The sequence below is a fragment of the Plodia interpunctella genome, chromosome Z (genome assembly GCF_027563975.2).
Source record: "Plodia interpunctella isolate USDA-ARS_2022_Savannah chromosome Z, ilPloInte3.2, whole genome shotgun sequence".
Lineage (NCBI taxonomy): Eukaryota > Metazoa > Arthropoda > Insecta > Lepidoptera > Pyralidae > Plodia > Plodia interpunctella.
The window spans coordinates 5,776,539-5,802,168 of record NC_071324.2 but is presented as its reverse complement, the minus strand read 5'-3'; the positions used below and the strand labels follow the sequence as shown (position 1 = coordinate 5,802,168).

Genomic DNA, 25,630 nt, shown 5'->3' with positions numbered 1-25,630 from the left:
TCTGTAAATCGATGTATTTTCTAAATTTGCTTTATTTAGTTGCGTTTAATATTCGTTACTTAATATTCGTTTAAGTCTGATTTAATGGTAATTTAATGCTTGTATATTTAAAGAATAAAAATAAATCATACATCGATTTTCATACTTTACATTTAGATATAGCTAATAGCAATAAATATAATTTTATTGCTTCATTTTAAAAATTACGGTTACGATTGCGTACCGAATTAAGTACAAGATTTAATTTTTTTATGTATGAATTAAAATATTTAAAAAAACATTATGAAAAAGGGATTACTAAAATTGCGGAGTCATTAATGTATACTTAGTTGGCTGATTAATGTTATCGCTTCATTCAAGAGATTTAATTTTATAACTGCAAGCAGATGTTAAGTTCATAAATGAACCAGATAACACATGCGCAGGCACAGATGTGTGTGCGGCGTCACAAGACGAAGATGTCGTTGGCAACATATTGATTGAGCTGAAGTATAGTGCTGAAATATTGGGGCGTTTGCTCCTCGCAATCCTGCCGGGGACGTCTGCGCAGGCGCACGCATCGTTTACCAGGGAAACCATTCACAGTTTCCCTCAAAATGGGAGCGAAGAAAAAAAATGAAATGTAAGTATTTTTAAAAAGCCAAGCGAAATACACAAATGAAAGTCAACACGCTAATGCGATTTGCTTTGCTCTAGTTGTTTTCGATTTAATTTAATATTTAATTTCTTTGATTTTATCAAATTTTAACCAATATTTATTTTAATGTCAAGAACATTTTGATTCAATGAGGATGATTGTATGAGCTAGTTATAACTGTATTTAATGCAAATTAAATAACATTACGAAATACCTATTGTGCAAGATTTCGAGTATAAACTTTTTAGTCTAACAAAATAACTACAACAATTATAACTAACAAATTATACTAGTCTAACAAAATATGTTTAACTATAATATATAATTCCAGTTAACGATAATTTTGCGATTTAAGTATGTATGTCAATCAGTGATAAAAGATTCCGGCAAACTGTGAGCACGTCTGTTTGTCGAGATAATAAATTAATGAAAGAGTACTTTATACTTATGTTTAAATCACAGATATTGAACTTTTTGACCACGACTTAAACTTTTTTTTTTTACATATTTTCAATATCTGCCTAAAAATCATGATTGTACACAGTTACTTTATCTGTACACTTAAAGCTCGAAAATCAATTAGTTTATCTTTGTGAATTTCCTACGCCTATATTCTATTCTTGCGACCTCCATGGGGACGGAAATAGATATTGAAAGTTTACGTGTTTCACTAACATGAAGATAGATAGATAATAATGATACACATATTGAACTTTAAACATAATTAATATTCGACAATTACCGGCACTTAGGAATATATGAAAGAAATTATTTATTAAATTGTAGTATTGATTAATACAAATTTAGCCCAGTAGACCCGCTAAGAAGAAAACTAAAACTATTAAACAAAAACTAACTACATACATATTTAAACTTCCGATTATAAAATACCTAGGTACTTAAGTACATTCTTGCCTATCTATTGACTTTCAAATCTAATTTACTTTTGTGTAAGAAGTTGAGACTTTCTAGCAATTTAAGTCATACTGGTGGGCAAAACCCGACAGTGACAAATAGCTAGAAAAATAAAATTCTCCAAATGGTACAAATATGATATATAGTCCAAATATGGCATAATGGTACATTAATGATATTCAGACAACAAACAAAAGTATTGATGGGATACTTGGGTACATATCCATCGAGTATATTGTCATGTGAAGCTTGTTCATTATCATGTTTTTTCTATGTATCTACTTATTTTGGTATTACATTACTAGATATAGCAATGTATATATAGGTATATCCTTTCTGTAAAATTAATGTATCGATAACAAAACACATTTGTGAACACACACCTATAAACAACTATATACTGATTTTTTTACAGTTCACGTTTACCTTACGCTAATCATTACTTAAAACTTCAGCATAATTATCCTTACATATAATAAAACAAAGTTTACTGCCGCGTCTGTCTGTCAGTTCGCGATAAACTCAAAAACAGATGCATGGATTTTCATGCAGTTTTCACAAAGTGTAATTCCGGAGGAAACGTTAGGTGTTTAATTTAATGTTTTTACACGCGCAAAGCCGGAGCGGGCCGCTAGTATAAAATAAAATACAAAAAGTAACTCAACATATTAATTACCGCAAGGTAGCCCAAGGGCTGCCTTGCAGCGGGCTTGCCCATCAAGATGGGATGTTCAATTTGTATATTTTTAATTTAGTTTATACTTATTTATAATAATGAATAAAGAAATAAAATGTTTTATTTTGTTATTTCATAAATAGCTGGAATGAATATAATTATATTGGTATTGAATTGTTATCAGTTGAGTAGTTAAAAATAGTTGTTAATAGTTAGGATATAGTATACCTAGTCCTGATTTACAGTAGGTTTTAATGATATTTATCGTTAACATAGATAGGTATAAACATATTACCAAACATTGAAATAGCATTATAAGCTATAATGGCAATAAGTCCATTCGCATTTATAGAGGGAGATGCGAAATTCCACTCTTGCGTGGGAAAAACTTATGTTTAGTGCTTTCCGATCAAAGGTGGAAAATAAATTTTAAAATTTAAATATATCTTAGAACACCAGCACACCATAGACTTTTAACCTGTTGCGTCCCACTGCTGGGCAAGGGTTTTCTCCAAGTATTTCCAAGCCGATCTATTTGATGCCCATTTCCAACCAATCCTTCTTGAAGCGTCACATATCATCACTCCAACGCTTCTTTGGTCTGCAAAGTTTCTTCCTTTCACCACACCACAGATTATTTAGTCAAAATCTTAACTTTCACCGCGTATTCTCATATTCCGTATTTCAGACAAAACCCGAAGTACTACACCTAGGTTTAGCCGGCTAGAAGTAGGTGTAGCCGGTATCAGTTAGTTACACCTAGGTATTATACTTCCTAATATGTTCGACTAGACCACTAACGTGTATACGTGTACGTATACGTGTTCACTAAAATGAAAATATTGTACAGTAAATAATTTATTAAAAGGAAATAATAAATAAATACGTAAATGAAAAATGAAAATTTATATTTTTCAGATCTATCATGGAGCCTAGATTATCTTACATCCAAATAGTAAGTTATTGGCTTTTTGATTTATTCTTCTTCCTTTTAAGTATATTTAATTCGTATTAAGGGGAATTTGTATTATCCAACATACTTATTAGAATAGGAAATAAAATTAGGTTTATGTGCTATATATAAAAATAATTATTCATATTTATTATTTATTTTAATAATTATTATAAATATAATATATATATTTAATATAATTAATATTTATTATAATTATTATAAATAAAATATACATATATATAAAAGAAGCTATAGAGGTAGAAGTAATCGCTATTAAACTACTATTAGCCGGAATTTTATTCTGCATTCTTTCGTGGTTTAAAAAAAAAAAAAAGAAATATGCTTTTTTTTTCTAAAATACAATTCCCCTTCGCCCGCGTTTATAAAAACAATCTTTAGTAACCACGAATTTCTTATGCCCGTTTGGTAACTGGTTGTGAAAGTAGAATCATTTCATAGTTTCGATACGCGACATGTCTGGAGATCTTCGCGACCTTGATGGGGGTGATTTTTGGTGTCCTGAGCGGTGGGGGGGTGTGCTACAATTTGGTGCAGTTCGGGGAGCTCAGCACTGCATTCGTGGAGAGGACCAAATACAGCGACCGGGAGTCCAGCTACCTGCCTCTCACATCTCTCTTCGGTGGCGGGAAAATTCTGTAAGTGTTTAATCGCAATAAAAAAAATCTAATACTTTAGATATTATTGTATTTATGTAATAACATAACTATATCGAATTACCGTAGTTTCTTTTTGTTACCTGTGTGTGTGATATAGACGGGTTTATTAAAATTCAGGTTCCTATATGTTTCATGTGATTAACAATTAAAATTTGTTAAAAATGTTGGCGATTATAAAGTTTAATTAACTTTTCTAAAAATCCTAATATTGTAGCATTTTCGGTTCAGTGACAAGACTAGACAACTTTATCACTGAAATGAAATTACTTTTCATACAAATTAGTCATCGGTGGGACTTAGTATTTTGTTTAATTAATATAGTTAAAGTTGTCATCACAATATTATTAATAGAATTATGAATGTAGTCACAATATTTGATGAAATAATTTAAGGCTAATTTATTTTTAGAAACAATGCTTCGAAAGAGGAAAATATGGATGCATTGGTGGATGACGGCAAAGCCATGTGCATCGGCATGTTCATAAGTATTGCCATCTCGCTCGTATTTTGTATGCTCTCCACGTGGCTTGTGAGCTGGAGCGCGCTGCGACAGGTAAGGCATGGAGCCCTATTTATGAACTTAACTCTGTGAGAACACCAAAACTTTATGATAAGCGACACCTGGACCTGGTCAATGGTTATATTACAACAAACGTACGATATAATATGAAGGCGAGCTTAAGTTGTGGCGAATTTACAAAAATATCACAAACAATATTTTTATCTTCGCTCCAATTTCGTATCAATCAACACCATACGGTATATGAAAATGTTAAATGTATAATATAAAGCCAAGCCAAGTTTAAACTATATTTTTATGTTATTTTAAATTTTTATTCTAAATCTACAATCACAAGTGTTTCATATTAACTATCGTATTTAATCTCTGTTATAAGAAAGTTAACGATAATGAGAGACGCATGTCACGCATGGTTACAAAGCGTAATATTATTTCATCTCCATTCAAGGTCTAAATAATTACTATTCATCTGAACATTACACACGTTGAACGTAAATTAACTATTAGTTGTTTTTTTTTCATCTTGACGTCACATTCGTGCTGAAAATGTTTTATTTGGTAGGATATGAAAGTTGTTACAGATAGGATGTATGCATTAGGTATAGTAATATGATGAATATAAAAATTAACACATATTTTCAGCCTCCCGAGTTAATAGAGATCAAACTTTTAGGGAAAGTCGAAACGGACACCGATGACGTTATAATGTGGGGTCGATTAGTTTCAGTTAATCCAAATATCGCCCGAAATGTTATGAATTTTTATTATTTATGTTTGTTACTCGATCACGTTAAAGCTCGACGAAGATGACACAAATAAAAATGCTGCCAGGTTTATTTCTTTATTCTCTGAAGTCGAGACGTGCTGTGAAGTGCTAGAAGAACAACAATGAAGTGAGAAATAAATTTATGCACACACTAAGAAAATTATCTCGAAATGTTATATCTATAAACACAAACGTAATTAGAAAAAATCAAATTAAAATGTAAAACAGCCACGAGTACAATAAAGAAAAATCGTATGAGCCCGGAATATTAGTTTCGGATGAGTGAATACATCGAATGAGACGACATCAGGTGAATACGGAATAACCGTCTATGGGTACGTACGTCCGTGGGTCTAGTATTCACCCGATGTATGATCATTTAGCAATAAGTAAATGGGTAGTGATATATCAAGCAGTGTTAGAAAACATTTGCGCAACAGTAAACAAAAGCAATTGGACTTGATTGGGAGCCTTGCAGCTTATTAACTCCATCGGATTCTCGTTTCATGCCGAAACAATATTTTAATACTTAATGTTCAACAAATTAACATGCTGTTATTTTTACCGACATAATTTATTAATTATATTATTTCACTGATGATGAAGCGATGATTAATTCATTTTACATTGACATTCGGTGAAAATATTCGATATTGGACATTATTAAAATATTGTTTCGGCATGAACCGAGAATCCGATGGAGTCAATAAGCAACAAGGCTCCCAATAATATCTTTGTGATTGAATTGGCCATTTTGTTATTTTCTTCTATATATGTTATTAACTGCAAGGTTTCCGAAAAGAAAATAAATAAGCAAATATTAATTGGCAAGCGATCCAATCAAATCAAAACCTACCTATGTGTATCAGATGCACAGATATAACAGAGTAATGTTCTGTCTGTCTGTGATGTCACTTGGCAAAAAAATATAGCATTTCTAGTTGTAAGTACAGAATATACACTTATCAATACATATATTAAAATAGTAAAAATTATTGTCTGCACACTTAATATTTTTACAAACAAAATTTTACTGTTTTATAATATTTATTCAGTATTATCATGTATATTATATTATATTTACGCTGATTGCACGGAACACCAGATATACCTATTTGCTCAGTCAGAAATGTTAATTAATGCTCTTTTGGACTTGGAAAAACTGTGTGAAATACCACCGCTTCACGGAACAGTTTTACTCTAGACGGACAACGGAAATTATTAAACAGTTTTACCTTAAATTAAGGGCGGGCTTACCCCATACTTATACATTTAAATCATCGTGATCGTATCTAGTCATTAAAATGTTCCTATTGTAGATGCAGTGGTCTTCTTTAAGGTTAACCTTAAAATTTATACATTTATTTATAACAGATTACAAGGATCCGAATGCTATTTCTGACATCAGTATTTCGTCAAGACATGGCATGGTTCGACACTGATTCAGGATTCAACTTAGCAAGTAAAATGACTGAGTAAGTATTCATAATATGTACACAATCTTTTGTTATATATTCTTTCTTCGTACTTCGTTTCGTATATATACCTATATGTACCTATGGTACCCACTTTAGAAATCCACCGCTGGTAAAATCTGTTTTCTATCTAATCTGTCTTGCATCAAAAAACGTTGCGTAGTTTTAAGATCTAAGCATACATAGGTCGGTACTTATGCACAGGTACAGACAGCGTGAAGCTATTTTGTTTTATTATAATACTTACAATAACAATTGAACGAGAAATGGGATAATATTTCCTCATCAATCAGACAATCCAATTAATCAGGTATCTACCCCGTTTGTTTAGTCACTTGTAATGTAAAAATGTTGATATTTCATTATACACATTGCAAATATAACATTTAAAAATAAGAAGCTTTCTTCGAATATGTAGTTAAGATTATGTATAATAGTATGTGGTACGTATTGTTTCCAGTAACATGATGAAGCTCAAGGACGGGATGGGTGAGAAGCTATCGGTAGTGTCGAACCTGGTGGGCACGTCGATCCTGTGCTTCTGCACCGCGCTGCCGCTGGGCTGGGAGCTTGCGTTGGCTTGCATCACCGTCATGCCATTCTCTGTTACCGCCTCCGTATTGCTGTCCAATGTATGTGCCAAAACTATACTCTGGCCTGTTACGTGAATAGATTCATCTCTTGATCTCCCTAGAATGGATCACTCCATATCTTCCCTGAATTAGGACCACTCTATATCCTACCGTGGATATCAGTGTTGCAACTAAAGAATAAAATATCTTGATACGTAATAGTCAACAACAGCATTGCCAATGAGGGATTCCCTCTGACGGACGACGGGTCGGCAATCAGAAGTTTGAAATGAAAATTTATAAATATATAAATGATTTTGAAGCTTCAATGTATCACAGCTGCTAATCCAACAACGAACACGTGAAAATGAGAGAAGGAATGATCAAATAGTTTAGATTTATTATTTACCAGAGGCCTGTCCCAGATTCGCTCGGGTAAAACCTTCCCCAGAAAACACACTATTAGTGAAGACGTAATAATGGTCCGGTAGTATTTGAGTCATCGCGTTCATCAGACAAACAAGACGTGAAAGGTTTGGGATATATTTTGATATACCTGTGGAATTTCCAGTACCAAACATCATCAACGATCAGAGAAATGGAGTCATACAGCCAAGCGGGCAAGCAGGCCGAGGAAGTGCTGAAGTCAGTAAGGACCATCGTGGCGTTCGCTGGGGAGAAGAAGGAAATCGATAAGTATGTCAACAACTGTGCCATACGAGTTTTTACCCACATTTCATACAAGCTTTTGCCCACAACTTCGTATGTGAGTGAAAATACATTTGCCATGGGAATTTCAGGAAATCCCTTCTTTTTGCTCCCCTACACTGTCCTATAAATCTACACACCAAATTTCAGCATTTTTGGGCTGTGCGTTGTCTGTCAGTCAGTAACGCAAGAGTTTTATACATTGAAAACAGTCAATACTACACTGTGATTTGTTGGTTACATTAAGACTGCAAAAATAAATATACATAACAAAATACTATATACTAAGCGGACCCTGGGCTCGTGAAGGAACTGGAAAAACGATCAGATGCTCAGATTTGAGATTTTCACATGACGCGTCTTCCATTTTTTTTATTACTTGGGGTGGATAACATCATAGCAAGTATGCGAATGTTTAAGAAATTCGCGCCTTTACAACTTCTAATGAAACTGGAAACGTATGTGAAAATCAATGCCGATTGTTTAAAAAATCTTTTTAAACAATCGGCAACGGCAAGATACCACTTTCTTCCGACAAAGTTCTTCTGACTAGACGTTTACTTAATTTATTTAATGATAACCGTTTAAGACACCTAGATTAATCTTTTACAATAGATGGGTATTGCCGACTATACGCCACGACTATAGTCATATATTTAATATATTTTAAGCGCAAAAGCGCACTGTAGCCACTTATTAGCGCCACCATCTCATTATTATCAATTTATTTTATATTTTAGTGAAAATGTATTCATTTTCATGTATATATGCTAAATTAAACAAATAATTATATTAGAAACTATTATAGTTTTTTTTCCATTACGCAATAGTCAGTACAACAACTGCCAAAAAGTGGCCTCTACTGGTGTCAACTGGCATTATAGAAAACTATATTACCTATACTTTCTACTAAAATTCTTGATCGAATGTGCCATCTTAATCTTTTGCGATATATTATTTTTATTTTTCGCTAAAAAATGAAATAAATTGATAAAATTGTAATGGTGGCGCTAGCGTGCGGCTAATAGCGCCACGGCGTAGTATTGAGGAACTCATTAGAAAGAAAGAAATAAAGATAGAAAGAAAATCAATTTATTCGATACACAAGATATGGCACTAAACTAAAAAATATATACTAATAACTAACTAATAAATATAACTAAAATCGAAATCACGATTTTAATGTATCAAATTGTCTCCCGCTCAGCATATGTCGTGGCATAACCAAGTCGCTGATCTTCCGCGGGTACCATAATAATAGCTTAAACCTAAATCACTTATAATAAACACAAAAAATACACAAAACATTCACTTGCAATACAGTTTATAGTAATTTTTATTTACTTATTTATTACACCAACGTTGCAGACGTTGGTGTAATAAATATTTTACACCTTTTGGGCACTTAAATAGATTGTTTTAAATTTACCCTAAATGTTTTCACAGAAATATAATTTTAAATGGCGGCGGAATATTATTCCAATAATTCGTTGCAGCGTATCTAAAACTTCCTCTAAATGCAAAATGCAGCAGTTCTAATTCTAGGGAACATTAAGCGGTCATGAAATCTGGCTCGACGGGCGAAAACTAATTTATCATATTTGGCGCTTTATTTTTTATAATTCCGAAAAGTACGGTTGCAAAATGTAATCTAACGGAGAATCCATATTAAGAAGGTCATTATTATTTAAGTATAGTGTTATGTGTGATCTGCGAGGAATGTGAAAGAAATATCTTGCACACGAGTTGCAGAATATTTTGTGGATTATGTGTTTTATATTCAAAAAGAAAACTTTTTTTTCGTTATTAAATACTACATACTAAGAAAATATAATTAAAATTAAGAATTAGTTATATACACTCTTGCTATCAAGAGAGTATATACCTAATTCTTATATAACTGCCTATTCCTCTGATTAAGTAGGTACTTGATAAAGTTTTTCATTTTCCCAATTTTCAAGGATGGTAGTATAGTTACAAGAAGTGGTGTAATGGTTAAGACGCCCGCCTGTTGATCGAAAGGCCCAGGATCGAATCCTACTCGTGCCACATGAGGTTGTATACAAATCTGACTCCTATATAGTAGTTTTCATCGACCACCTCTTTCTTCCGGTTTGATTATTATTAACTTGTGTGTGAAATGGAGAAGGCAATGACAAACCACTCCATTAATAATGCCAAGAAAGTTTTTGTGTGTGTTTCATTCCACGTAATGACTACGACTATGAAAAAGAGTATAGTTTCTCCCTGCCCCGACAGTAACTATATTACCTGCCGCAATGGTAGTTTAAGACTTAGCAACTAAGTTTTTCAATCATAAAAAAAACAATAAACAACTGGTTACATATTCTGTCTAATATTATATTTACCGTACCACAGATTATAAAATAGTTCCAGTACCGTACTAAGTTTACAGAAAAAATGTATACTTGCCTACAGTTACGAGACTATTCCAAACAATTGGTTTATGTAATAACAGTGATAAGTTTATTTGCAAAAACGTAGTTAAATACTTATAATCACAATGAACGAACCGATTAATTATAATAACAAAGCCGGTTATATAAATAATAATAATTTCAGTTAATTATTTTGTAAGTTAATATAAAATGTTCCTTATCGTAGGCAGTCAAGCATCCTTTCCTACATATTATAAAACAAAGTCTACAAGATAAACTCAAAAACTATTACACGAATTTTCATACAGTTTTCACGTTTCCTGAGGAAGGTTTAAAGTGTATAATTACCATCTTACTTTGAAGTATTATTTAAATTATAAAATCTTTACGTTGTAACAATTTTTTTTATTATGGTTATAATGCCTAAATATTTTTTTACCATTACAAACATGATTGATATCTTTACAAAAATAATATAAATGCGAGTCTGTCAGTCGGTCTGTTCCGCTTTCACGGCTAAACTGTTAGACCGATTTTAAAGTATACTATATGTATATAGTTAAAGAGCCCCGTTCAAACACAGGCATTAAATGTAGTTTGTGTGAAAATCAAGTCTGTCAGACTTTTGCAGATAAATTCAGACGGGCGAAGTCGCGGTCTATAATGTTACAATAAATTCTATGTCAGTAATATCGTAATGAAAATTAGGTTTTGAATCTCTTTAAAATAATGATGATAACGATGTGCAGGTACAAGCAACTGCTGGAGCCGGCCGAGCGCTTCGGGCGTCGCAAGGGTTTGTACACGGGGCTGGGGAACGGCTTCAACTGGGTGCTCACGTACTCCCTCAACGCCATCGGCCTCACTTACGGCACGCGCCTCGTGCTGCAAGACCTGGACAAGCCGTCTGACGAGAAAAAGTACTTAGTTGGCGTCGTATTTAGTGTAAGTAAACAGTCATGTTTGGCAGTCTGCGCACTCTTATTTATATTATTCATAATCAATGATATCTTTCACAATATTGGCGAAGCATAAGCACATTTTTGACGTGTGATAAATTTGTATTCATAACTAATCTTTATCTATACCTAGTTTGATTTATGAAAATAATTGATAAAGATGAAAACGAAGAAAATACGTATTTTATAGGTTAATATATTTCTATTTTAGAAATTATAGCAATCAGAAAAACTATACTTTATTTAGATTTTTACCGTCCGAATTGCATCTAAATTATAATCTTACGTGTTTTGTATTACAGATACTGTTCAGCATATACATGGCAACTCAATCTATAACGCTATGCGTGCCCCACATAGAAGTGTTTGCTAGCGCCCGCGGTGCTGCGGCTAGCATCTTCTCGCTGCTCGAGAGAATGCCCAAGATCGACAGCATGGCCCAGCAGGGCCTCTCGCCTCGAAGGGTAATCGGCGAGATTACGCTTGATGACGTCCATTTCAGCTATCCGTCGAGGCCCGATGTCCAGGTAACGACATATCGCATAAATCAGAATTATTTGTTTTAAGTTTGATCACTAAGTTTCCGAACTTGTTCAACTTGCTACATGATTCCTCATACTCTGTACTGAAGACTTCAGATGCTATAGGTATTAAGTAAGTGTATAATTTTTATATGGATGTCTGTCTACGCAACACTGATATCTAATAGTAGAAATTGAAGGTCATTTCTTAATATCTTCACGGAGATAAGCCATTGCCACGGCTTACTAAACCACTAATAAATCTACTTCTCAATGATTTTCTGACATCAATTCAAACTTAAAGAAGTTTTTTGTTATCAGGTTTTGAAAGGTTTCTCAATCCATGTAAAGCCTGGAGAATGTGTCGCATTAGTCGGGTCTTCTGGATGTGGTAAATCCACAATACTACAACTACTTCAGCGAATGTATGACCCTCTTTCGGGATCAGTAAAACTTGACGGGAAAGACTTGAAGAACCTGAATCTTCGCTGGCTAAGGTCATCTTTAGGTAAGTAGGTATACTTAATTATCGTACTAAAAGCGAAAAGTGTAAGTATAAGTATAGTAGGTATATGTATTGTAATTAGCACGGCTATCAGTCGTTATAAAATTAGAATATTCTGTTGAATAGAAATATTCTCTATTTTGAAATATTCACAGGCGTTGTTGGCCAGGAACCAGTACTGTTTCGTGGCACTATTCACGAAAACATAGCCATTAGCTGTCCTGAGGCCACGCGGGAGGAAGTCCAGAGAGTGGCGGAGATGGCTTATGCTCACGATTTCATCACACTCTTACCTAAAGTTAGTAATATAATTATTTGCTATATTTGCGCTTGCTCTATTTATTCAGGTTCAATATCAGGCCAGATTATGTGATCGAAGCACATCTGAGCATTTAGCCAGAGTGGTCGTGGTTAGGTTCTTCAATTACCAGTTTACACCACCACACAGCTGAACAATTACATACCTACCTAAAAATTTTTCTGACCCTGCAAAATAGAAAATCTTCGAATTTCTAACACTCCGGGATATTATTGTCCTTAGGGCTATGACACAGTGATCGGAGAACGTGGCGCATCCCTGTCCGGAGGTCAGAAGCAGCGGATAGCAATCGCCAGGTCTCTGCTGAGAGAACCAGCGGTACTGCTTCTTGATGAAGCCACGTCGGCACTGGACCCTCAATCCGAGAAGCAGGTCCAGGCAGCCCTCGATCGAGCTAGTGTTGGGAGAACTACTATCACTGTTTCGCACCGGTAAGTTTTACTGTCTTTAGTCATATGTTGCGCCATCTTTGATCGAAATACTGTGTAAATGCATTATTATTTATTTATTATTTCCAAGGTCTTCAATTAAAACACACAGCATAAATCCTAGCCGCTTACATATATATAGGTATATTTATTAATACAATTTTGTCATCATCCCAGGTTGTCCACCATTGTAAACGCCGATCGTATCATCTGTATGGATCAAGGGCAAATAGTGGAATCTGGAACTCATGGTGATCTAATGAAAGCTAAAGGTATGGATTATTAATTCTTTAAACTGATAATGTTCATTAACCAGTTTCTACCATACACCGAATATAACTGCTTATATATATATATATATATATATATATATATATATATATATATATATATATATATATATATATATATATATATATATATATATATATATATATATATATATAGTACATACTTGTCTTTTTGATCTATTTATAAATAAGAATCACTTTAGGCATGTTGCCAAAGTAACGCAATATTTAGTATGATAAAAAATGTTGTATAGGTCAAGGTTTTGATCAAGATGTTGATAAAATAGAAAATTAGTATTATACACTTAATAAATGCTATCTTTTTAAACCTTTAATACCCACATACGTAATTAGAAACAACACCCAACAGTCTTCAACAGTTTTAGAATTGGTTATTTATTTTAGGTTTCTACTACAATCTGGTGACCACCGGAAATGAGAACCAAGAAACGGAAATAATCGAATCGTTACCAGAAGAGACGGAACTAGAGGGGGAACAGCCGCCACTGGAATCGCTTGCGCCGCGACTCGATGTCAAGCGAAGATCAGGGAGGAGGCTGCACAGGCATCACTCCTTGAAAAGAGGTGACCATTTTACGCTACCATCTAAGCATATTACCGATTTCTTATTTAGGTTTCTACCTAGCGTAAGGAAGAATTTGTCAATTACAAACGCCGAAGTCTTCGGCGTTCTTAATAGCAAAGATAAAAGAAAAGTTCTTCATTTCACATTTTTGTGATTGTGAAAAAAATATTATCTATGTCTAATGGCCTGTTTAACCGTTTGTTGATAAAGTTATTAGTACTAACAGATTTATCTGGCGTCTAGTTTAAATCTGTCAGATTAAAGTATGATCATTTATCATGTGGTGAAACAGACCCTAAGTATTGAGACAGATAGTCGGTTACCGTAGTTTGTAGAGAAATAACCTTACAACAATGTGACTATGTTGCAGACTCGCACGACTGGATGACCCCTCGAGGGTCCATCAGCTCAGTGATGTCCACCGGCCTCAGCAACTTCGTGTACAACGCAGATTTCGACGAGGAAGAAGAGAAAGACGAAGAAGAAGTGAGTAATCCTCTTACTGCACAGAGTAATTTGGCAATGTCTATGAAAGTGAAAAATGATGCTATTAATATGCAATGAGATTTGAGTGACATTATAATCTGATTAAAAACCTAAAAGACGACAAAATAGAAGCGAAAAGAGTAAAAGGAAATCCAAGAAGGGCCCAATGGACCAAATAAAGGAGTGAGCAAGATTGATGTCGTACATAGAGGTCAAAACAATCGCTGAGAATAGAGAGAAATGAACCGAACTCCACCGACAAGAACGATGTTCTTAAATGTATATGAAATAATTAATTTGTGGCGACATCTACCACGCCACGTATACGACGCGGCAGATGAAAAAGCCAAGCAAACGCAACGAATAACAAGCCACACAAGTGATTCACTACGGGCAAATGACACGACAGTCGACTCACTATAGACAGCTAACAAGCCTAGACCGCGCAGACAGTGTGTTTACGATTGGAAGCATATATACAACCTCCGACATGACACCGTCGGAACCGTGCGGTTCCCCAGGCGCAACACATAGCCTGGCGGGAAGATCTTCCCTTTTCTGCCACAAATTAAATTAATTAAATAAATCGTTCCGAACAACTATATTTAGCATCATATCTTTCTTTGAACACATATTTTAAAGCTGCATATTCTTAGACTAGTACATCTCACACTGACGAATTCCTTAAATAGTGAGTTGAACCAGGCAACGTTAACTTTTACCTGCGGGCCACCATCGATAAGACCAAGTGGCTATGCGATGTTGACCGCAGTTAGCGTCAAAATTACCTGGTATTAACGAATGTTATTTGTATCTAGAAACTACTTTCCTTTTCCTTATAGGACGTGAAACCTGTGAGCGACTGGCAGCTGATGAAACTGAATGCGCCGGAGTGGCTGTCATTGACGATCGGCTCCATCGCTGCGTTTACCCAAGGCGCTTGCTTCCCAGTCTTCGCTTTGTTATTCGGTTACGCTAGTGGGGTAAGAACAATACAATAAGTTTTTTAAAATTTCTTTATTATCACATGCGTTCATTGCTTTCTTGCCCGACCTTGACAAGGCAAAGGGGCAAGGGCATGCGTAGTGCATTAACAGTTATTAACAGTCAGCAGAGGGACAGTGTTTGATTACCTTATTTTCCTCCAAACAAAGGAACCCTTATAGATTAGTTTCAGACAACATTGTTATTTTCCAAGATTAAATCGATTTATTTTAAGTGTTATTAAACATAAAAATATTATATTACAAAATAGTACAAGGCATGGTAATTGCCCCGCGCCAAGGTCCAAAAGGCTGGCAGAATAGCCAATTTGTAAATCACTGCAATGCTCAGCGTCTGCAATATATTATGTCATGTACATACATCAACCAACATTCTTGATTTTATTTGATTAAACTAAATATATTTTTGTAAATTAATGTTATTTGAACAGATATTTGTGATGGACAACCGCGCGGACATTATCTACATGGCCGATCTATACGCGGGCATGTTCGTGGTGGTGGCTGCGGTAGCGGGCGTCAGCATGTGTCTGCAGAGTGTGGCCTTCACCAACGCTGGCCTGAAGATGACTTCAAGACTCCGTCATCAGTATTTCACTGCCCTCTTGAAACAGGTGACTTCTGTAGACTTCTGTTCTTTTAATAACTAACTAAACTAATGTAAATTGAAAACTACTGAAAATTATATGTTTTACTACAAAGAGATAATTTTTCAACAAATCTTATGAACTTCCAGGAAATCGGTTACTTTGACAAGGAATCAAATACAGTCGGGGCTCTGTGCACTCGTCTAAGCGGGGACACGGCGGAGGTGCAGGGCGCTACAGGGCTCCGCACCGGGCTCGTGATGCAGGGCGTCAGTTCCGTCCTGGTGGGCTTCGTTATGGCCATATGTTACAACTGGAAACTCACGCTTGTTGGGACAGCCTTCCTGCCTATCGTAAGTTGTTTTACAGTCTAAAAAATATATATTTTTTACATTGCACCGGCTTCATAGATAAACAACAAAATAATTTCATTCAATACATTCAAGCCTGTTAAGGTGATTACTGATTACTCCTCGCACACTAATACCAACCTCACATTTTTATTAATTCGTTTTATTTTAATTCCTTTCATACATTCTGCAAAGGAAACTACTTACAATATCTATGGTTTTCCATTGAATAATTTCATGATTTATTCATATACTTACTTCGACGTCGTATATGAATAAAGCTTCATAAAACTAATGTTGTTTAAATTTGTTATGAATAAAGTGCATGGTACTAGTATCCCTGGTGAATCGACTGACACCATGCACTCTACCTACTCAGCTTTATTTTCTACTATGTAATAGGAAGGCCATGAATTTCAAAAACGAAATCATGTTGCGATCTTTCCATGCATTACCGCCATCTAGCTGTAGAGGTAGAATGCACTTTTCCCGGGTGGATAGGGCGACGGCCCCCACCTTCCGTGGGGGATGAATGAATAATAGGGTTGTGTTGGTAAAGGAGGGTGGCAGGGTTGAGAAGACTTTTTTACTAGCTAGCTAATGCCCACGACTTCATTCTCGTGCAGATAAACATTTTTTACTATTTTATTTTATGTATTGATTAGTATTGAGTAATATTGACTACCTCGGTGGCGAAGTGGTAAAGTGCTTGCCTCTGAACCGAGACGTTGACGGGTTCGATCCCTGGTCGGGTTATGATGGAAAATGATCTTTTTCTGATCGGCCCGGGTCTTGGATGTTTATCTATATATGCTGTATATGTTATAAAATATAGTATCTATCGTTGAGTTATTACCCCATAACACTAGTCTAGAAGTTACTTTGGGGCTAGCTCAATCTGTGTGATTTGTCCTAATATATTTATTATTTATTTATTGGGAAGTAGTAACATTTTAATCATGAAGTGGCGATTACTGTATTAAAGAAAACTTAAAAGTGTTGACAGATCTAAACAAACAACCGCTTTGTCTCTCAACAGTCCCGTGATATACAACCTTTATGAACAGATGGTGGGTAGCATCTGGTTGGAGGGCATCGTGTCGCAGAAGTCGCAGACGGACGAGCGCAACGCCATGGAAGCAGCCAACGCGATCGCCACCGAGGCGGTCGTCAGCATCCGCACTGTGCAAAGCTTGGGTTAGTACCTACTCTAGGGAAACAACACATATTCCTCTTATTCATAAAAAAGATAAAGCTTATTTAAGAAGTAAGTTTTAGCCTCGTTTGGTCAAATATTGTAGAGACAATGACAAAACTTATTTTAATTTGTTTCGTGAATAATCTCGATGATGTGTGGTTAGCATCGATGTCATTCTTTTACGGTCTGCCAATACGCATATAGGTTAACTAGTCGATTAGAATTTTTTGTAAGCCCAGAAAAAAATACTGATAATTACATAATTATCTCAGTATTTTTTTCTGTTATTAATAATAATAGTTTACATTATATAATATTTATACATATAAATATTATATAATTTAAACTATTATCATTCGCCTACCCTTATCCCACATTATGAATGGTCGATACAGTATGTTAGATTTGCATCCTGAATCCTACACATTGCTATAGTATGCTGACCAGATCTCCTAAAAAGAATGCTTAACATCATAATTTTTATTTCTTAAAACAAAAACCAAACATCTAGCTCAAAATTAACTAAATTTAAACTTAACAGGCATAGAAGAAATGTTCCTTCAGAAATTCAAGTTATCGCTACTAGACTCATGCAAAGCGATAATTAAGAAAACAAGATGGCGCGGGTTGGTGTTGGGTCTAGGGATCTACGTGCCGTTCCTGTCGTACTGCAGCGCCACGGTGTACGGTGCCGTACTCGTCGCTCGCGAGGGGCTGGCTTACCAGACTGTCATGCTGTGAGTATTGTTAGTCAGGGTTGGAAAGAATCAGTTTCAATACAAGGTTATTTAGACTACATTTTACCTAATACATCTACCAAACAGATTTTTATACAGTCTTAACCAAGTTAGTGTGATTCCTGAGAAAGGTCACTGCTTGGTCGTAGAATTCAACTGTTACCAGCATGAAAACTTTCACCTTCCGGATTGTAAATTTCCTGCGTGGACTTGCCTCTAACTGAAACATTTCCTTTTCTTTATTAAGTGTAAACGAGGCCATAATGTACGGAGCATACATGCTCGGCCAGTCGCTGGTGTACGCGCCCAGCTTCAACTCGGCGCGGTTCTGCGGCGCAAGGATCCTGGCACTCATCAACCGGACGCCCAAAGTTCGCACTGAGGACGGAGTGCGGGATAAAAAAGAATGGGTAATCTTTACACCCCTTAAAACTTAGCTTATTGTAACATTATTTAAAATAAAAATAATTAGATTTACAGGTGACTAACGAGTTCATCTTGATAGGTAGTTACTAATAAGTGTCAAAAATGCTTAAGTCTGTCTGTCACCTTTTTTACATAAATTTAATGGAATAGGTACAGCTCTAGAATCTAATATAGGTAGAGGTAATCACTTAGATACAAATGAGAATTCAAAATCCATCCACATTCTATTATACCTAGTCATGCAGTATAAGCAATGATATATTTTCAGACGGCAACTGGAAAGTTCAGCTTCAAAGATGTGGAGTTCAGCTACCCCACGCGACCGCACCTGCGCGTGCTCAAGGGTCTAGATCTGAAGGCGGATGCGGGGAAGACAATCGCACTGGTTGGAGCCTCTGGCTGCGGCAAGTCCACAGTGCTGCAGCTGCTGCAAAGGTTCTACGACCCAGACGCGGGATCTATAGTGAGTGCCTTTTGTTCAGTAAAGTGTACCGCTGAAAAATTCTGTTCTCGGAAATTTCCTCCCTCGAATATTCCTACAGATTTCAGAGAGAAATTCACGCGAACGATCTAAAAAAGTTTTCGGAAATTCCCAAGAATATGTCCGAGTCGTTTCCATGTATTATTCCAAAGTTCAAGGACGACACTTTCCTAGAACAGGGCGGTAGGTATGTTCATCGCGATTAAATTGTGATTTGGAGACTGGCCATAAATGGTATATGCTGGGCATGAAATAATAGTATGCAGACATGAATTAGAATACTTACCATAGAATTAGTATGTAGGTACCTACTCCGTACAACAGTACTTGTTATATCCATAGTACCTACTAATTCCATGTCTATACATGGAATTAGTAGGTACCATGGATACCTATGTACAGATCGTTTTCATAAATATGAATAAAGAATTTAATCAATACCAAGACGACCTAATTAGAAAAAAAATAGTAGTTATTGACTTTTGACTATAGTTGAATTTCACATTGACATCTTGTTTCATATACCTAATTCAAGGCTTTTTCCATTTTCAAGTACCTAAATAATATTCGTTATCAATTTAAAAAATAGGCGATTTTTAATTAACTAAATTAGTACACAACACAAAACAGTTTTGTAGTGAATTTTAAAACTTGTTAAAATGGGACAATATCTGGGGCAATATTTGGGGTCGTTCACGGCGAGAGATGTAGGATTGAACGCGGACGATAAGCCAACCTTCCCGCCAGCCAAAGGCTTCGGCTTCACGAGAGGAAATCGACAGATGATAGCCTGTGAAGATGATCTAAAATCCTGCCGGATACCACTTAAATATCGCGACTACTGTGCGCACCTCCTCATCAAATACCACATGTGTCGGTACGAGCATATGCCTTTCCTTCTCAAGTGTGCTCATGAGAAACACGCCTATCTAAACTGCGAGAAGGATGACTATGTGTTAAGAATGAAGGAATTCGAAAGAGAGAAACGCTTGCGGGAGAGAGAAGTAAGAATAAAAAAAAGTAAAGAAAAATAGGGATAATGGTTTAAAACACGTCTTTGGTGAAATATTGTATAATAAATTATCTATATTATCTTTGTGTTTATTTCAGTATTCTCATAGATAACTATTTATCGCTAGATACATATTAGTTTTTACTTAAAATATCTAATAGTTGGGTTTGGGCGATCCCATGTTTTCTTCGCCCAGAACATAGCTACGCCACCACACGCTATAAACGACATTCGTGAGTGAAGATTAAGGGCAAAATGTTTAACAAAATCCCTGTCTCCCATAATAGTCTGCATGTTACATATTATGGAACTGATCGTTATCATCTCACGTGTTCTCTCTCTTCACATCTCAATGTAAAGTTTACATCGGTCGCTTTAAAGCTCTGTCTCAATGGACGTTATCTTTCCGGATGGGAGCAGTGCGGTACAAGATACTTACAAATGCATTTAATGTTTAGGAGTTAGACGAACGCGACATCCATAGCGGTCTGACGCTGCCGCGGCTGCGCCGTCAGTTGGGCGTGGTTCAGCAGGAGCCAGTGTTGTTCGACCGCACGCTAGCGGAGAACATCGCATACGGCGACAACAACCGCAAGATCTCCATGCACGAAATCATCGCAGCTGCCAAGGCCGCCAATATTCACAGCTTCATATCATCTCTGCCCAAGGTATGGCTAATATTTCAGCAAACCCACCTTATAATTCCACTGCAGGTCATTAGGCTTCCGGGGATAACTTCCAAATTAATATAATAACAACAAGCTCTTCAAAAGCTACATATTATTACGCGATAACTCATATAAAAACACTCCGTGGTGACAGTATATTAATAATATTTGTGATTTCGCAAACATTCCTACATACAATATCCCATAAAACAAAAAACACAAGCTTCGATATTAAAGTGTTTAAATACATATAGCCTACAGCATTTATTTATTACCATTTAAAATGTGTGCTTAAATTGAACCTGTTTGCAAATTTTGTTTCAGAAACTGAGTTTTTTATTAATAACTTTAACTCAGTAGTGCCTTTGATCTCTATCTAGCCTGATGATAAGCAAAAATGAGGTCTAGGGACACACAAGGTCAAAAAATATTTTGGCTTTTTATTTCTGTTGGAATACTAAATCCAAATTACAGGGGTACGACACCAACTTGGGGTCTGGTGGTGCGCAATTGTCTGGCGGTCAGAAACAGCGCGTGTGCATTGCGCGTGCGTTGATTCGATCCCCGCGGCTCTTGTTACTGGACGAAGCTACTTCTGCTCTGGACGCTAACAGCGAGAGGGTAAGAATTAAATATAATCCATGTATCCCCAACCGGTCAGTCATTAGGTAACGTTAGCATATTCGACTCTTAATAGGTTTGACAGGTGTATAATTGAATTTTTATTCCAAAACAAAGGAGTACAATATTAAAAGTGAACAATGAAGAGTACAATATTGAATAATCAAGATTAACAGACTGATTACCCTAATAACCATTGTCAATATTAAAACTTTGCAGGCGGTGACGGAAGCCTTAGAAAAAGCAGCTCAGGGCCGAACATGCGTCACAATCGCACATCGCTTGTCTACTATAAAAGATGCTGACACCATATGTGTGGTCGATAAAGGTAATTTAAAACCTGTTTGTATATTTTTATGAATTGACCAGATACGGGCCAAGATAGGCCGGTAATTACAGGTTTAATACTTCATAAAACTAAGAACTTGTACAGTCACGTGCATAATTTGTACACATGTCACGCACTGCACGTGATGTTCGATGATAAGTTGGTATATTTTTATTAATATAATGTAATGATTCTATCTAGGTAAAATTGTGGAGCGTGGCACCCACTCTGAGCTGGTCAACATGAAGGGCATTTACTGGCGCATGTGCAGAGGGCAACGTATGGCATGAACTGGAACATGCGAACAGCCAACCCCTAGGAAAGCTATTACCAAATATTTGCTAATGTTCGGCATTCACGTTCATATTTTTGTTACCTACATGTTATTTTTTTCTACTTCTATTACGTAGGTTAAGTTGTACAAATCTTAATTAAAAGTATAAGTACATTTTATAATATAATGACGTCTAATGTTACGCGTCAACACAATGTAACGTGTTTAAACCATATATAGATCTATTGAAATTAATCGTTAAATAAAAAGTCAGGGACAGACAGTCCATTATTTATTTTTATTCATTCCAAAGATCGTCCATACCACATTTAAATCATTTGCACACTAAAGCTAATAATTTACTTACATTACTTCACAAACTTCCTTTTTGGCAATACCCTGTAAGATTTCCAATACACAAGCACTAGGTACTAAATGTAAGACTTGTGAGCTAATCCAGGAATCCAAAGGAGCTAATTTACTAAAGAACAAATGTTATCTCTCATTCTATTTTATTTGTGGATATTCTCTCAGTCACATTAGTGCTTTATAACATTTGTCATTTAGTAAACACGCTATTTCATTATATTAGACCCTCTACAGCTCGTAAGCGAATCGTATTATGTGCATAGTAAAATCAACCACACACGAAGTCACCCCGCATGGAACTAGCAACGACAAATATTTTTTGGTAATGTGTTGTGTCGTTAATACGACGAGCACGAATATATGCATACATACGTGCTCGTTGTGCTCACTACATACTACCTTCATCGAACTACTTCGTCTGAATTACTTACTATATGCAACATCGCATAAAAAGAAAAAAGCCGGAGTCACTAGCCTGTTTGTAAAATTGGCTTCGCTCAATAGTTCATTTCGTAGTGACAACAAGGTTAATGCCAAACGCAGAAGACCAACGATCTTCAAATGTAACGTAATACTCCTATACATTATGTTTCATAAGAACGTAATCGACCCACTTAATTGCAAGTAGGACAAATTCGGCATTAGGTTTACATCTAAATTTGAAATAGCTAACGATACAGTTTGCTATGCGATCACAATTGATTTTAAAAATGTTGGTTAGATTACTACATTTGTTTGATAACCCTACCCAAAAAAGTATTTGATAAAAAGAGACTATGATTGATAAGCGGTAGGTTAGCCTAGTCCTAGTATGTCAGACGCTTTTTGGCGACTTGATCTGTGTCGAATCAACCTATAGCACACTCAATAAGTACAACTAAATCATAAGAATAATCAATGTGATATGAATATATCACAATCGCAAAAAGAAAAATTGTATAAAGAAAGTAATCTGAAATATGATAAAAAATATATTGTGCTACTCTTGTTTTCACCACCGATTAAATTAGTAATACTACAAAATTTCCTTGACGTTGCCTGTTTCGCATAGCAGACCGAATCAGTCAATTCTTTAATAATATGAGAAATATAAGACACTTAAAAGCTGATCTGTTTAGTTCGAAGCATATTGATTTTAGGGGCAACAGCAGAAGATAGAGTAGGAGTAGTGAACTGTTATTAGAAGTCACTTAGTTGTGATGGTTCAAAATGTCAATGTCATTTGGAAGACTTGTTATTGTAAACATGGCAAACAAAAAGTAGGTGATCAATATCTGGGAAACAGAGATGTCTTGAAACGTCAACATTTGCGGGAAACTGTTCAGTTCTTCACTCATGACAGAGGGTTTCATTACGTGCCTCTGTCAAACAACCAGCTATCACAATTTAATGAGAATCGTACAAAAGATCACTAATATAACAACCTGAGCGCTTCTAATAGTAACAGAACCTTTAAATGTGATATATAAGTCATATGCGCTCATACTGCGGAACTAAACTTCGCTGCATTGTTCTAAACTTGTACTCTGGTGTGTTAAAATGGCAATATATTGTTCCCTATTGTTAGCAAACTATGGTACTTGCTGCTCAGCTCTTGTTTTGGTTAATACTATCATCTGCTGTGGAACCCCAAAGTTATGTCTTAAACTAGTTCTACTTTAAATGCTACATTACTAAAGATCAATATGAGAATAAAAAACGACAATATATAAGATCTATATCCGGGATCAGAAATACAAATATATCGATATCAAACTAACGTCCTGAAACAACTATGTTGACTTATAAAAATTGGTAGTAAGTAAAAAGATTTGTAAAACTGAATTCCAAAATATATCAAAGGTTGAGCAGTGGGCGTGAAAAATTTCGGAATAAAATACTTACATAAATAGTTACATTAAAATTGTTGCATGTTTACTGAGCCATGCCGTTTCTAATAAGTCAGTTACAAAACGATTTTTACAAATACCAGAATATTCTTATAAATAATTATGTAGTGGACATGAGAAGATGAACAGCTTATTGTTATATTATCAATGGTCACCAATTAGGTATGTTACACCGTTTGGTATGAGATATTTTATGGCAAGTTAAAGTATAATTATAATTACTTATATTAAATAAAAACCTGTAACATAATTACATTTGTTTAAAAAAACCTGTGTGGACGAGCGACAGGACAGCTGAATTCTAAATTCAAGTTATTGATGGTACAGCTCTATAGTTACAACCATCGGGTAGCCGGTCGAATTATAACTTCACTAAAAATAAAATATTTAATAACCATGGTAATATAATTGTACATTTTTCTCCTTATTATGAAAACTACTTTAAATTGATGAATATTAATAGACATGCATACCATATATTATAATGCTCTTGAATCAAGCGATTGTTGACCTAATAAGTACAGATGTGACGAAATGCTTCATAGATTTTATGGCACATGACGGCAAAGAGCGTGTCTGTACTTTAACAAGATATTGCCGTATACATATAACCGCCTAATCATGCCAAAATAGCAATTAAGAGTATTTTAAAATATAAAAATGGGATAAATTCAACTAAAATCCACAACTACCAATATAAACAGATTTATACCTCAAAAGACAGCATTCAAAATAAACGCGTAAAACAAATTTGAAACTAGAAACAAATAAAAAATACACCAAAATTTTAAGAATTTAGAACGCGTGTTGTCGTTTAAATCAATTTAAAAATATTGTAATGACATACGGTTCTGCATGAAACTTGATTCACTTCATCAAATAATACTAAAAACCGAAATATGAAAAATATCAGGTACACAGCTTACGAAACTAAAATAACTCGCTTAGCAGATTTATTAAACCATTAGAATTGGTCATTGAATTGACTGGGCGTGAGTCAGGTAAGTAAATAATACAAAAAAATATACATCGGATGCATCTAGATTTCACCAAGACTATGGAGCTGGGCGATTTTCATCCACAGATTGACGTTTATATCAATTTCAGGCATTTTATAAATCCCAGCGATAATCAATGTTCCTCCACTATTTACAGAAATAACAGATATATTACTATATCTTAATTAAAAAGTATTAATCCAATTGGCCAATATCTTCCTTGCATGTGAAATTTTATCAAACACTGATGTACATATAGATACGGATAAGGTAAGTTTGTATTTTATTTATGGT

General features: G+C 35.2%; 1 protein-coding gene across 1 annotated transcript; it reads left to right on the top strand.

Moving 5' to 3' along the window:
* The first annotated feature begins 444 nt into the window (after positions 1–444).
* Positions 445–22,366, top strand: LOC128682797 (multidrug resistance protein homolog 49-like). Its single transcript, XM_053767655.2, has 26 exons — positions 445–622; positions 3,147–3,183; positions 3,643–3,839; positions 4,269–4,413; positions 6,521–6,621; positions 7,082–7,253; positions 7,765–7,889; positions 11,050–11,245; positions 11,562–11,786; positions 12,102–12,288; positions 12,441–12,583; positions 12,827–13,035; positions 13,210–13,304; positions 13,728–13,907; positions 14,279–14,394; positions 15,237–15,377; positions 15,830–16,012; positions 16,135–16,338; positions 17,403–17,532; positions 18,075–18,270; positions 18,518–18,680; positions 18,965–19,159; positions 20,648–20,857; positions 21,332–21,478; positions 21,698–21,806; positions 22,008–22,366. The coding sequence occupies exons 1-26, from the start codon at positions 597–599 to the stop codon at positions 22,094–22,096; spliced, it is 3,921 nt and encodes a 1,306-aa protein (XP_053623630.1). The 5' UTR covers positions 445–596; the 3' UTR covers positions 22,097–22,366.
* The last annotated feature ends 3,264 nt before the right edge of the window (positions 22,367–25,630 follow it).

Excerpts from the sequence above, each read along its gene's own strand:
- LOC128682797 (XM_053767655.2), top strand. The coding sequence starts at position 597 with ATGGGAGCGAAGAAAAAAAATGAAAT. Across the intron at positions 12,584-12,826 it reads TCATCACACTCTTACCTAAA|GGCTATGACACAGTGATCGG; the intron begins GTTAGTAATATA and ends TATTGTCCTTAG. Across the intron at positions 13,036-13,209 it reads ACTATCACTGTTTCGCACCG|GTTGTCCACCATTGTAAACG; the intron begins GTAAGTTTTACT and ends TCATCATCCCAG.